The sequence below is a fragment of the Fundulus heteroclitus genome, chromosome 19, assembly GCF_011125445.2.
Source record: "Fundulus heteroclitus isolate FHET01 chromosome 19, MU-UCD_Fhet_4.1, whole genome shotgun sequence".
NCBI classification, from domain to species: domain Eukaryota; kingdom Metazoa; phylum Chordata; class Actinopteri; order Cyprinodontiformes; family Fundulidae; genus Fundulus; species Fundulus heteroclitus.
In genome coordinates, this window is record NC_046379.1 from 13,692,327 (window position 1) to 13,707,103 (window position 14,777).

Consider the following 14,777-nt stretch of genomic DNA (forward strand, 5'->3'; position numbering starts at 1 on the left):
GAGCGATCGGGTCCACTTGGTGTAATGTCGGGACCGCTCCGTCCTCGTATCTGAAATATTCAACATGTTGGATTGTCTTGCCCTGATACCCTAGCTTGTGGTGTTTACCAAAGACAAACAAGCAAGCAGCATGTCAGAAACCCCCTGACCAAAAAAACAAAAAAAAAAACAAAAAAAAAACTCACCTCCATATCATAATGTAGTTCACGCTGTCTACACTCCTTTAACCAACGCCTTTTTGTTTTGTGTTTTTTCAGTGATAAAATTAGTCCACAAACTATTGCTATTTTTCCTCTTCATCGTCCATGTTTATTTACTCTGAAATGAAGCTGAAGGCGCAAGTTCAATTGAAGAAACTCATCGCCTGCCTCCATTCAATCAGAGTCCGATACGCCTCTGATGTGAGCCAATCAGCTACGAACCGCACCTCCATGAAGCCAATCAGCATCCCACGCTCATCTTAAAAGCAACTTCAAATCCTCGTCTCAGCCTGCTAACCAGCAAGCGCAAACGGATTGCATGTTGGATTTCGAATCAGATGTCCGATTCAAGACGATAACAACTAATCCTCAAATCCTGCTGCTCTTAGGAACGCCATCTAGCCGCGCATCCATCCTATGCAATCTCTGTATTCGCTCCAGCATATCTTAACCAGCACTGACCTGGATTCGCTCTCTTAGCGAGCCTTCTTCCGCCGTGGCGTCTCATTCCGTCTCCCAACCTCTGTTTTCATCAGCTCCGATTCCTGGCGCTATGAACTTGCAAATCCCCGCTTTTCACAAGCGACGTAGACGCCGTCCCAACTCTAACTCAGTTCCGGTCCCGCTCTGCTTCGTAGCCGAAAGCGGCTATCATCCTGCGCAACTTTCAGCCGGATCTCCTCTCATGCCGCTCCTAGCAGCTCAAGGTAACACGTATCCACTCATGTTTTCATTCTTATTACATGCATTTCGCTCATCATGCTCCTGAACTGTCCGTCTGTTAGGCAGAGGTATCCCATCCATTCTGTTTGTTTTCGTTTTCTTCTTCTTATGGTTTTGGCGGTTGGCTACAGGCTTGTAGTAGCATTACTGCCACCTACTGGTTGCAGTATGGTTCGTGATGGACTCCATTAATCTTCTCTTATTTCATAATTATGTCATTCTAATTCAACTCATTGTTCATATTTTCTACAGTAATTTCTTGTCCATAGTATGCTTGATTTTAAGTGTTAATTAAGTTTGTAAGTTGAAATGTTAACCTTACCATTTTTCCTCTTTGGTTTTCCCATTCCTGTGTTCTCTTACTATCTTTGATATGGCAACGTTCTTCTCGTCTCCCCTTTATCATCAACCTGCAGGCTGTATTAGCAAATGTCTCAGCATTTTAAATCTCTGATTTCGTCATTCAAAGACTTACTATTGGCAATCCGTCCGCATTAAGTACCTTCAATGTCATTCACGTTCAGTTTAACCGGACAGTAGGGTTGAGTTGTTACTTAACCCATTTTATTTCAGAAGTGCATTTTAAATCCAGCAATTTATACCAATTGTTGTGCCCTTCACGAGCTCTGCTGCTCTGGCCAGGCATTCATAAAGTATTCTGTCAAATTCTCTTCACCTACTTTCATCGGGCACTGCCACGTGCTACGTTGTGTGCCTTGTCTCGTGCCCTGTCTCGTACCCTGCTCGTACCTGTCTCATACCCCTGCCATGTGCCCTGCCATGTGCCCGGCCATGTGCCCGCCATGTGCCCTGCCATGTGCCCGTCTCCTACTCCTCATGTACTCTGTATGTGCCTGTTTTGTGTCCTTCATGTCATGAGCATTCATCTTTCATGTCCCCATGCATCAGCCCCCATGCATCAGCCCCCATGCATCAGCCCCCATGCATCAGCCCCCATGCATCAGCCCCCATGCATCAGCCCCCATGCATCAGCCATGCAGCAACCCCGAGCACCGGCCGAGCACCCCACCATTCATCTCACCTCATCTCACCATCCATCTCACCGTTCCCCTCACCTCACCTCACCATTCACCTCACCTTCATCTCCCATTCCACATCACTGTTTTGTAGGCCTTCGCGGCAAACGGCCCTGTTTTGTAGGCCTTCGCGGCAAACGGCCCTGTTTGGTAGGCCTTCGCGGCAAACGGCCCTGTTTGGTAGGCCTTCGCGGCAAACGGCCCTGTTTGGTAGGCCTTCGCGGCAAACGGCCCTGTTTGGTAGGCCTTCGCGGCAAACGGCCCTGTTTGGTAGGCCTTCGCGGCAAACGGCCCTCTCATTAAGCTACGCTGCTTCTCCTTTTCATTCTTCTCTGCCCGTCTGGAGCATGCTTTCTCTGTGGTGCCTGAATTGGCACAATGTTCAGTCATGTTACCATCTTCATCCTCTTCATTCATTCATCTTGTGGTCACTTCCTCTCCTAGATCTTCCTTTCACTATTCTCAGTTTGTCCTTTTAAATTAAACCTGTCGGCCTGCAAACCGAGTTCTAGGTATTGATCTCAACTTGGTTCCAGCATGGTTCCTGCCTGCAATAAGCTCTCGAATTCACAAGATATCAGTCTCGTCCCATATCAGTTATTTTCAACTGTCAGCTGCCCCCCTTGCTTGGTCACCTCAATCTCACAAATGCATCATTGCCAGAGTCATGCTTTATTTCCAGGCAGCTAGAGTTCGCTAAATTTGTTCTTTCCTTCTTGAACAGGATACTCTTGTTGAGAGCTGCCGTTTTGACCGTCTGGTCTGCTTCTCGCCTGATCGAAATATATTCTATAATGCCTTTCTGTCGTGGATGTGTTTAAAAATTTACGGATGTTGCCATCCGTAGGTTTTGGGGGGGGGTTCTCTATAATTGTTTCACAGGTTCCTGATCACTCAAATAATGGGCTCGGTCATCATCATCATCATCATGCCTCACACATCATTCTGAGCTTCCATTCATTTTAGCTGCCCAATGCCTCTCGGCTTTAAGGTAATCTAACTGCAAATACTGGTGGTGGATTGAAACTTTTCACATGTTCCGTCAGACCCTTCAGGTTTCACTCTTTCAAATTGAGTTTATCATTCATAATCATCACAGTTCGTAACTCTCCTATCATATAATTGATCTTTCATGCTTCTTTCACATCATCATTAATCACATGTATACTTTCATTCATATTGCCACTCATGTTGACAGTTATCCCGTCACTCATTCTGTTATGTATCCTGCAATGCACTCTCTCGTGCGTCTCGAAGAATCTGGTCCTGCGTCTCGTCATGTGTTCTTTCATGCCTGCGTCAAGCATTCTGATATGCATCCTGTTATGCATCATGTCACCTGTGTCGCATCTTGTCATGATTACTCATTTCTCTACGTGCATCATCTGCAAGACATCTTCCGCAAGAAGCATACGCAAGACATCTTCCGCAAGAAAGCGTACGCAAGAAGCGTACCCAAGACATCTTCCGCAAGAGAGCGTAAGCAAGACATCTTCCGCAAGAGAGCGTAAGCAAGACATCTTCCGCAAGAGAGCGTAAGCAAGACATCTTCCGCAAGAGAGCGTAAGCAAGACATCTTCCGCAAGAGAGCGTAAGCAAGACATCTTCCGCAAGAGAGCGTAAGCAAGACATCTTCCGCAAGAGAGCGTAAGCAAGACATTTTCCGCAAGAAAAGCATTCATGCTCACATTTTCCGCAAGAAAACATAAGCAAGACATCTTCCGCAAGAAAGCATCTCTGCTCACATCTTCCGCAAGAAAGCATCTCTGCTCACATCTTCCGCAAGAAAGCATAAGCAAGACATCTTCCGCAAGAAAGCATAAGCAAGACATCTTCCGCAAGAAAGAATCTCTGCTCACATCTTCCGCAAGAAGCATACGCAAGACATCTTCCGCAAGAAAGCATCTCTGCTCACTTCTCCTTGTTCATTTCGTTCATTTCATTCACCTAATCATCTCCCATTCAAATCACTATCCCGTCACACTGCCTTATGAGCAGGCGCTCTGACCTCGGCATTTTTGGGGGGAACATACCTGTTCTCATACATCTACTTATGCATATTAAAGTATAATTCAGCATTAATGTTCCTGCCGAGGTCTGAGCGCCAAAGACTTAAAATATTGTATCAATAAAATCCTTCTAATTGCCATTTCTTTCTCTGTGAGTTTTTCAGATTGAAATGAAGCTGAAGGCGCAAGTTCAATTGAAGAAACTCATCGCCTGCCTCCATTCAATCAGAGTCCGATACGCCTCTGATGTGAGCCAATCAGCTACGAACCGCACCTCCATGAAGCCAATCAGCATCCCACGCTCATCTTAAAAGCAACTTCAAATCCTCGTCTCAGCCTGCTAACCAGCAAGCGCAAACGGATTGCATGTTGGATTTCGAATCAGATGTCCGATTCAACCCACCCCCAACCCCTTCTCCACCATCGTAGCTGAGTTCATCTAGCTTCCAAGACGTTCCTCCATCCTCAACCCATCAGAGTGTTTTCTCCCTTCAGTCGCCTGTTATTGGTCCGGCAGAAGACCACCATGTTGGGCCCGGTTCTGCCAGAGGTTTCTTCCCAAAGGGGAGTTTTTCCTCTCCACAGTCGCTTCAAGCTTGCTCATCATGGACAGTTCATGCAACCTGTGTTTATCAAGTTGGACATCTATCTTAAACAGATCACCATATGGACTGAACAAACTTCTTCTATCTCCACTCCACCACCAGTTTCAGACCCGGGGGGAACATACCTGTTCTCATACATCTACTTATGCATATTAAAGTATAATTCAGCATTAATGTTCCTGCCGAGGTCTGAGCGCCAAAGACTTAAAATATTGTATCAATAAAATCCTTCTAATTGCCATTTCTCTCTCTGAGTTTTTCAGATTGAACTCACGTTTGATCTTGGGAGGTTTCGCAAGATTTCCCATCTGACATCTGACTGATCCTGAGAAAAATCTGTTCAACTGTGGTGTGTTAAAATCCTGTTATGTGAACCAGCCTTTGGGTTTTATAAAGCCATCCAAAGCTTTGGACATATTTAAGCAATTTGAACCTGCATGATCAGTGAGGGAGGATGGCACCATTGCAAACCTATCAAGATGTTACCGTCCACCTAAAGTGGTGTATGGAGCAAAGCAAATGATGATGATGATAATAATAATAATAATAATAATCCATTAAAAATTGTATTAATTAGTTTTGAAATGTGTCTTCAGCATTTAGCCCATCTGCAGCTCAATTGGGAAAATCTTTGATCATGATGACTATTTGTCATGAACTCTTGATAAAACTCGTTTTAGAGAACAGACAAGAAGAAAGAGGTTAACAACAGTGTTGAAGGAGACACATCAAACAAGTGGAGAAGAGCTCTGCTCAGATGAAAACTTTTCTGCATACATACAAAATGCTATTTAAAGCACACTGCACATTTCAGTGAAAAACACCATCAACCACCAATACAGTGGTTTCACCATTATGCTGAGGGGATACTTTTCTTCAGCAAGAACAGAGAAGCCTGTCAGAGCTTATGGGAAAATGGATGGAGCAAAATATGGAACAATCCTGACAGAAAACACGCTAGAGGCTGCAAAAGACCGGAGACTGGGGTGGAGGTTAATCTTCCTGCAGGACAACAACCCTAAACATAGGGACAGAGCTATGATAGAGCACTTTATATCAAAGCCTGTTGATGTGTTAGAATTGGTAAAGACTTATATCCAACTAAGAATACGTGGCCAGAACATTGTTTACAGACAAAAAAAAACAAAAGGAAAATTTTCATACTTTGGATGAGCATAGCTGGTAGAGACATTTCTCAAAAGATTTGGAGCCGTGATTAAAGTGAAACATTGTCAAAATCCATATGTCCTTTTGTTTCCAATTGAAAATTATACACCACTTTGTCGATCGATCACATAAAATCTTAATAAAATCCATTGAAGATTATTGTTGTAAAGAGATAAAATGCAAAGAAATATAAGGGTTATGGACAATTTCGCAAGGTGCTGTATGCTCACACCAACCTTACCTCAAGTCTGAACAGAATGATGTAAGAATAAAGAGAAGGGTGGGTTTAAATGATCCAAAAACAATAAGTATATCTAAACTCTGATACATACACTGCAAAAGAGGAGTTCAAAGATAGATTGTGGTAAAAGGGCGTGGTTCCAGTGGCGGAGTGTAGCTCAGGGAACAGTGCCAGATGAGGTTGATTAGAGCAGCAGTGAGGCATTGTCCAATCAATCTCTTCGTCTTAAAATGCAGCCCTTTGCTGTGGGCCTTGACAGCGTCCTGGAGAGGAGCCACATGGGCTACAAAGGATTCCCATTCTAGGGCTTTCATCGCATTGTAAGAAATTTCATTGAATTTAGTAGGTCCACACAGCTCTGTGCACCAAGACAAAGTGACCCTGACTTGTTCAGTGTGTTGGTGTGAGGGTTAGCTGCAAGTGTTTGCTAATCCTGTGTACTGAGGTTGAGAAATAGTTTAAAAAAACAATCCAAATTTCTGTTAATCATGGTATAGGCTGATTCAGTATGCCATTGCTGTGATCAAAAAAAAACTAAACAGATAACACAACGCTAGATCTTGGCATATTTATTTGGTATAAGGATGGTTTGGAACAACACCTTTGGGAACACTTGTGGGTTTGGAAATGAAAGAACCAACAACATCCCCTATCCTGCAGATTCAATAACGCAGCCGCTTCTGTCAATGGATTCAGAGGCAGACCACACAGTTTGAGGGGTTCTGGTCAATATCTGGCTTTTTAGCAAAGATCAGCAGACTCTGGGTCTAAACCACCGAGCGAGTCGTTTATTCAGCGAGGCCTTCGAGTACAATAACTGCTATTGATATCCCTTCCTGCTGTTGCATCCTCATAAATCATTTACCGTTTACATCTATTCAGAATGGAAAGTGAGGGGGGGGGGGGAGCTTTAACATGATGTGAAAAAAACAGGAAGCCTCACTATGGCAGCACCGTACATTATAGGCGTAATCTCAGAGACGTGTTAGAGGGGCAAAGTGACTGCATCTTCTGGCACAAATATCATTACGATCCCAACCCGTATCATTCGATTCGCCATTATACATCTGCAGAGGGAAATATCTGGCTGATTATGTGGGTATAAAAGGGAATCATTTGGCAGTAATAGTGCATTTTTGGGTCTTTTCTTTCTTCTCTGGCATCTTGCACAGAAAATAAATTCTCACCGCGAGTCTTGCTTTGTGCTGGTGTTCTAATACAGTGCCAATAGAAAGTATACATAATTTGTTTTTCTTTCCCAAATTTTGTTACAGTACAGACTTGTTCTAAAACTGTTGCAGTATTTTTCTCAATGATCTACACACTTTACCTAATGATGCGATTCCTTTCCAGAACCTTGATTATAAAGTATTTCCTGACAATTTTCTCAAAGCAACCTCTCTGGTAATCAAATTTCCTTTTTCAGTATGTTTAGCCACATTTTGCACACCTCGTTTTGGGTATTTTCCCTCAGTCTTCTCTGCAAATCTCCTCAAGCCCAGTCATGTTGGGTGGGCAGTGTCTGTGCACTGACAATTTTAGGTCTTCCCGGAGATGCTGAATTAGATTTAAGTCTGGGATGTGGTTGGGTCTGATATTCCACAGACGGCTCCTGAAGCCACTCCTTTGGCATCTTGGTTGTGTGCTTCGGGTCATTGTTGAACAGGAAGATGAATGGTTACCTAATTCAGCTCACCTGGAAAAGAGTTTCTTGAAAAATCTATTTTTCCTTCCTCCTGTGCAAACTAGTTGCCCTGTTCCTGCCACAGAAAAAAAAAAACATCCCCACACCATGATGCTATCACCACCAAGCATCCAAACATGATTCTTGGAGTTCAGGCCAAACATAATACATAGGGGTTTTTGTAAGGAGTGGCTTTTTTTCTGGCCACTCTAAATAAAGGGCGTATTGATGGAGTCCGTTGACCTTTCCTGTGGTTCTTATATCTCCACAAGGAGATATAAGATCCTAACCTACGGATCACTTAGGAGGTGCTTCAGTGTTACTTTGTGGGGATGCAAAAACATTTCTCAGTTTGGTCTAGGGAGGGTCACACTGATCCCAAACTTTATCCATTTCTGACTAGAAATAAAACAAAAAGCATTTGTTGTATCCTTCTCTAGGACTTGTGCCGTGACACTACCTGGTTCTTCCTTTGACTTTATTGCTTGGTTTTTGCCATGATATGCTTGGTCAACAGAGGGATCTTGCAGTTAAAGTGTAACTCACCCCCGTGTTAAAGCATATTTCCGCCCCCAAAGAAATTTGGAAAACTCTGTCAAAGTGGGTGGGGATATGCGGGAATGGGATGGGGTTGTGTTTAAGATGGGGGGGGGGGGGGGGGGGGGAGGAAGCAGCAGCAAGCTTGATTTGCCATATTGAACCATGGAAAGGGAGCAGAATTACGCTGGTAGTTACGCCCTGTTTCGTTCTTTTAAAGTGGAGGATTTTTCGCCCCCATCGTCCCTGGAGGTTGAAGGAGGCTTTGTGGAGCCTAGTTCGAGTCCATACAGTGAGGCTGGTCTGGGGCTGCCGCTCTCTGTCGGCTGGTCTGGGGCTGCCGCTCTCTGTCGGCTGGCTGCCTGCTTTAGCCGCAGAGCGCTAATATCCAATGTCCAAACCGAAGCTAAATTCACCGGGGTCTCACAGCACCCCCTTCCTGGCTGCCTCAAGACACTAACGGCAGAACAATCGTTTGCTTTCACGTAAATTCCCCAATAACACTTTAATAAAAAGTTGGTAGATTTGTTTGTGGTCGCCTTTTTGAAGAAAAAAAAGTTGCTAGAGGGTTTGAAAAGTGCAACAGTGCTCTTTATGGAGGCATAAGTAAATTAAATTGCTTTTATTTTTGAAGAAAATCCTAAACAAACTAGTCTTAGAATAAGTATGTGACATAAAAAGATGTGAGAAAGGTGATGTGGTGTGAATATTTTTGATCAGCACTGTGAGCGTTGCCGACAACGGTTTTAATAAGTAAAGGAAAAAGAGTAGCTTGAAGATACAGCTCTTTTGAAACTAAATTAACATGCTTTTAATCATCTGAAAAGTGCAGAGATTACAACAAAACACAACACAGTCACAATCTTGTTATTTGTCTCTTACTGTCATTCTGAATAGTATCCCAGTTTTTGCCAAGAATTTAGACACGAGGTCATCTCTGCATAATGTCTACACTTTAACTTATGTTATTTGCCTGAAGGCAAGTTGTATGATTTGTGCAAAAGTGGCAGTGGCCCTATAGGGATGTGTTCTGTGCAACCACATAAGAGCAGAACAGGCTGCCTGATGCATAAGACAAAACGTTTATAGCTGCACCAGGCATTTATTAATCAATTTATTTTTTGTAACCAATATTAAAAGCAAATACTGCACCCTGATTTGAACTGATGGGCCAAAAGACTTGAAATATTTAGTAACAATAAAAAGGAGATCCAATTTGCCAAAAAAAAAATCATACAATTCAACAGAAATAATGTATGCTTTCTAACCACCACTCAGCTTTGAGAGCTTTCATACTCAAAATTAAAGAACACAGTCCGATAAAGCATTGCTTTTAGAAAGTAGGTCTGGAATGTATTTAACAACCAGCTGTGTACTTTCAAATTGCCTTCTGCTGCGAACAAAGAGCGCACAGTTGCACTAAAAATGGAAATAAAAAATATATAATTTGTTTTGCATTTGAACATTTTTCTGGCTAATGGGACACTATAAATATATTTGTCTTAGTATAACTGTAAGAAGCTGATATAGGGACATAGGTACATCTTAATAAGTTAGAATAGCATTGAAAATTTAGTTTCTTTGAGTACTTCAGTTTCAAGATAAATCCACATGTTATATAAAATTATCATACGCACAGGGATACAGTTCAAGTATTGTGCCTAACACCTAATTTTAATGAAATTTTCTCAGAAAATATAATATTAAATAATATCAATAAAAAGGGATTTTCAATGCACACACGTTATGTTATTGCTCGCACCATCATGATGAAGACTAATGAGATGACAACTGGCCAGTGCTAAAGTAAAAAAAAAAAAAGTATCCAAGCATATTAATGAAAAGTTAAGTGGGAGGAAAATGCGTGAAAAAAAAGTTGCACAATCAGCAGGATAACAGTTGGCTTAGGTGAATTGTGAAGCAAAGCACATTCAAGAGTTAGGGGAAGATTTACACTGAGTGGACTTTAACCGGAGTTGATGCTTTAAGATCAGGAGAGACACAGCTGTATCCTGGCACATCCGCAACAACAGTCACATTCATTGTGTTAACCATACCCAAGTTGCTCCTCTGCAGAGACACCAGTCTCCTCAATGACATGCTGCATTGATGTAGTATTTCTTGTAAAAGGACAAGTACTTAGTGAATATACTGTATAGTACATGGACACACCTTCCAGTCAACTGATGTATATTGATTTAAAATCATTGTTGTGGGTTTATATAATATTATAATTAGAATTTGAAAACCTAATTTTGTGTTTTTATCATCTGTAAAACATAATGAGCAATATCAACAGAAATAAAGTCTTGACAAAACAAATTACTGTGGAAAATCATTCCAAATGAGTTTTACTCTAAATTCAAATGTTCCTTTCAGTTATATTCTATTTTTTTTATATGAAACTGTGCATGTTTCTCTGGATTCAAAATAGTACATAGAACATCTAATACATTTGAGAAACAGTCTCTTAATTTGATGAATGCCTCAAATGAAGACAAATTAAACCAAAAATCACCTCACACATGTATTTGGGTGCAACCTAAAAGAAATGTGCCAAGCTCTTTCTTAAAACTGATGTGAGAAACCTATGAAGGAAAAGTGCCAAGTTCTGATATGAGCAGCGTGGCTCTGATGAAATGCTGGGGCTTTGCATGAAACATGAAAACTGCCAACGCTGTGCTTGAGAAAATGATAACACTGACAGTGAGCTGACATGAAATGCTGCCTTGACATACACTAATTAAAAGCAACACATTTTATTGTGAAGCAACCCACAAGTACGACAAAATAACAGAACACTTCAGTGAGCATAACTGTTCAAAACCTTCCCTCTGGTATTGAACTCTGCAAATCCTTCAGGGTTGCCTTTCATCTCTGTGCTGCCTCTCTGATTAATGCCCTCATTGCCCTGTCTGTGAGTTCTGGTGGGCGGTCCTCTTTTGGCAGGATAATTTTGGTATCATGTACTTTCCATTCGAATTTGATGGTACTTTGGGAGAACGTCAAAGATTTGGATATTTCTTTATAACCTCACCCTGACTTGTACTTCTTAACAATTTGTCCCTGACTTGTTATGAGAGCTCATTGGTCTTTATGGTGCTTAGCGGTGCTGCAGTCACTGGGGCCTTTCAGAAAAGGAGTGTTTATACAGACAGATGTGACACATAGATTGCAAACAACTTGACTTTATTTCACTAATTATGAGACCTTTAAAAGGTTATTGGTTGCACCAAAAGTTTTCAGGGGTTTCCTCACAAAAGGGGATGGATACATATGCACATGCCAATTTATTTTTTTTCTCTGTTTATTCTTTTTTTTTATTATATATACGTATTTTCTCATTTAATTTTACCAACTTAGACTATTTTGTGCATATCCATAAAAAAATAAGATAAAAATGTTTAAATTACAGGTTGGAATGTAAAAAAAAAAAAAAATGCCATGAGGGGTGTATACTTTTGCAAGGCACTGTAAACAAGATAATGCAAAAACCCCGGAACAAAAAAGATAAACAGAGAAGAAACTTCTCTGTTTATCTGTGAACAACAGATTTCTGATTCTGGGTGAGCCATACCTCTGAGAGTCCAGCAGGTCCTTGGGTCTGATGATGGCTTTGATCAGGGCATCCGGCCGCACCGACTTCTGAGGTGATGTCTTTGGGCTGGAGTCTGACTCCCCACTTTCCTCATCCCCCATGGCTTTAACATAGCTGCTACTCCGCATTCGACGGCAAGGAATCTCATCGTCCTTCCCACCTCCAGGATAACCGGCCCACTCATCCTGGGGTACCTGGTGAGATGAGACAAAAAAATGCTGGTTTGTTTTTCTATTCCCACTGACCCACATGCTGCATTCAGTGCTTTTACTATAGCATGAAAATCTATCTATGCTCTTCTAAGCAAGAACATGAGTACAAATCTAAAGATAATAATAATAATAATAATAATAATAATAATTCAGTACTCTGCACATTTTGATGCCTTTTGAGTTTGTTTATTATTTTGACCATTTACTGTCATGATCTTTGTAACTTTATTTTGGTATTTAAATTCTGCTCCCTTGGTCCCTGTGTGTTCTGTCACCCATTTATGCCATTTCTTCAGCTGAACTTTAGCTCCTTGCCTACCCTTACAGCTGCACCCGGTTTCTAATCCACCACCTGCTCCTTGTTCAGCAACCAATTATCCAGCTAAAATATTTCTCAGTCATTGGTCAGATTACCTTGTTAATCCCTCCAACCTGTTTCCCTGTTTCACTCTTATGATGTTTTAGTTTGGATTCCTCCGTGGACCTTAGCTTTTGTAAGGATTTTGAAAAATTCCTCCCTGCCTTCTGTCTCCCCCTGTATTTGGGTCTTGCTCTACACCATCATTTGACACTTATAGCCACAAATAGCAAAGTGTTTTGTTAGGATTTTATGTCACAGACCCACAAAAAGTAACACTTAATGCTGACATGAAAGGAAAACAGTACATTCAAAATTGAAACAATAAAATCTGAAAAGTGTGGCTTATTTTTTTCCTCAGCCACCTGTGTCAATATTATGTAGAATCAGATGTTGCCTAAATTACAGATGCAAGTCTTTTGGGGTATTACTCAACTGGCTAAACTGCCTCACTAAAATGCAGGCGAGCTAATATTGAAGCTGATATTTAAGTCAGGTGTGTTGAGGCAGAGAGACATCTAAAATTTGTTGGACACCGGCCCTTGAAGACTGCCGTTTGAGACTACAACAGCTCCCCTGTCCCTGTTAAAGAAATAAACCCCACACCATAATGCCACCACCGCTATGTTTTACTTTGGGTGTGGCATGTTGTGAGTGATGTGCATTGCTAACCTTTCTCCAAACAGAGTTTTGTATGTTGGCCTTCATGTTTGATTTTGATCTCTTCTGAGCCTGAGCGACCTTCTTCCAAAATGTTAACTGTGGTAAACTGCAAACATAACTTCTTTTGTTTTTCTTTTTGCTTTACTTGCATAAAACACAAATATCTGGTGTACAGCAGAGGTACTGTCTTGTCAACAGATTCTCCCACCTAACTTGTGGACTTCTGCTGCCTCTCTAGAGTCAACGTGGGCGACTTGCCTGCTTCTCTGATTGATGCTCTACTCGCCTGACCTTTTAGATTTGGTGGATGACCAGAATCACTGGTAGATTTGCTGTTATGTCAAATGCTTTCCAGTTTCTGATGATTTATTCAACAGTGATGTTATGAGATGTTTGAAGCTTGGAATAATTAGACCATCCATCCATCCATCCATCCATCCATTTCCCGTCTCACTTATCCCTTGTGGGGTCGCGGGGGGTGCTGGTGCTTATCACCAGCATTCACTGGGTGAGAGGCGGTGTACACCCTGGACAGGTTGCCAGTCTGTCGCAGTAATTAGACTATATAAAACAACTTTTGTTTAACATAACTCTTGCTTTAAACTTCTCTACAACTTTATCCCTGACTTGTCTGTTATGTTACTTGATCCTCATGATGCTGTTTGCTCACAAATGTTCACCCAACAAGCCTCTGAGTCCTTCACAGCACAACTGGATTCATACTGAGATTAAATGACATGCAAGTGGGCTCTGTTTACTAATTAAGTGGCATCTGAAGGCAATTGGTTGCAATAGATTTTATTTTGGGGAATCAGAGTGACAATGTTTCAGGAATGTCTTAAATTTGTTAATGTGCCTGCAGATAAAAACAAACAAAAAAACTAAACATTGGAGTTTGTGGTGGGAGCAGCAGACTTAAATCTAGAAATTTGACAACAAAGAGTTCATAGTAGCTATTACATTCTTAAGTGACGAAGAAAACGATGGACACCCTGGATCAAAACACGAGAAACTCGAATATTTTCTTGATTAGTCAACAAAAGTTAAATCATCTACTCGATTTCTGCAGCTGCTCAGTATACAAATTGTCTTCTATTATGGCCAAAGAACAAGCTGCTGAAAACTTGAGTGAATTGTGATTTTAATTATTTTTGCTAATTATAATTTCTGATAGATGGCTGTCAGACAAGATAATAGGAGCCATCTCTGCTCATGCTGTTGCAGCTCTCGCTCCTGCCAACAACACAAGCCAGGCGGAATACATGTCACAATTTTCCTCCACTCGTTAAAGCAGGTAATTAAATATCCGGACGTGAGTAGCACTATTATCCCATTTACAGCTAGCACTTGGAGTCCTATTTGCACTTGCTGCCTGTTTTACTGCAAATGGAAGTAAATATTTCACACACCACACACAATATAAAGCTGGTCTTCAATTGTAAAAATGGAGCAAGCAGGATGATCAAGCATCTTGCATGTGAATAGGATAGCACCAAAGCAGATTAATGCACTTTTATATTAGCATTATGTACATTTTTATTGTGGGAATCAATTTCAAGCAGGGCCCATTTTACTGGTAACAAAGTGTGGCGAGAATACAGAGCGAGTCATGATCATACGACAAAGAAACAAATTGAATTTTTAATTCTACATGCCACTACACAAGATATAGTAATTATATTATATAATTTTAATAGGTTTCCATAAAGAGGGTGGCAGTGCAGCTTATTGAAGGTGTGGAGC

The 14,777-nt window shown here is 41.4% G+C and overlaps 1 protein-coding gene across 2 annotated transcripts in view; it reads right to left on the reverse strand.

Annotated features, from left to right (window-relative positions):
- The window catches only part of dlgap2a (discs, large (Drosophila) homolog-associated protein 2a), a 281,858-nt gene that overhangs the window by 55,990 nt on the left and 211,091 nt on the right, over positions 1 to 14,777 (reverse strand). For both annotated transcript variants that reach the window (XM_036150388.1, XM_036150387.1), the window contains one exon: positions 11,781 to 11,995. In XM_036150388.1, the coding sequence (XP_036006281.1) occupies positions 11,781 to 11,995 (215 nt within the window). The remainder of the gene's footprint in view (positions 1 to 11,780; positions 11,996 to 14,777) is intronic.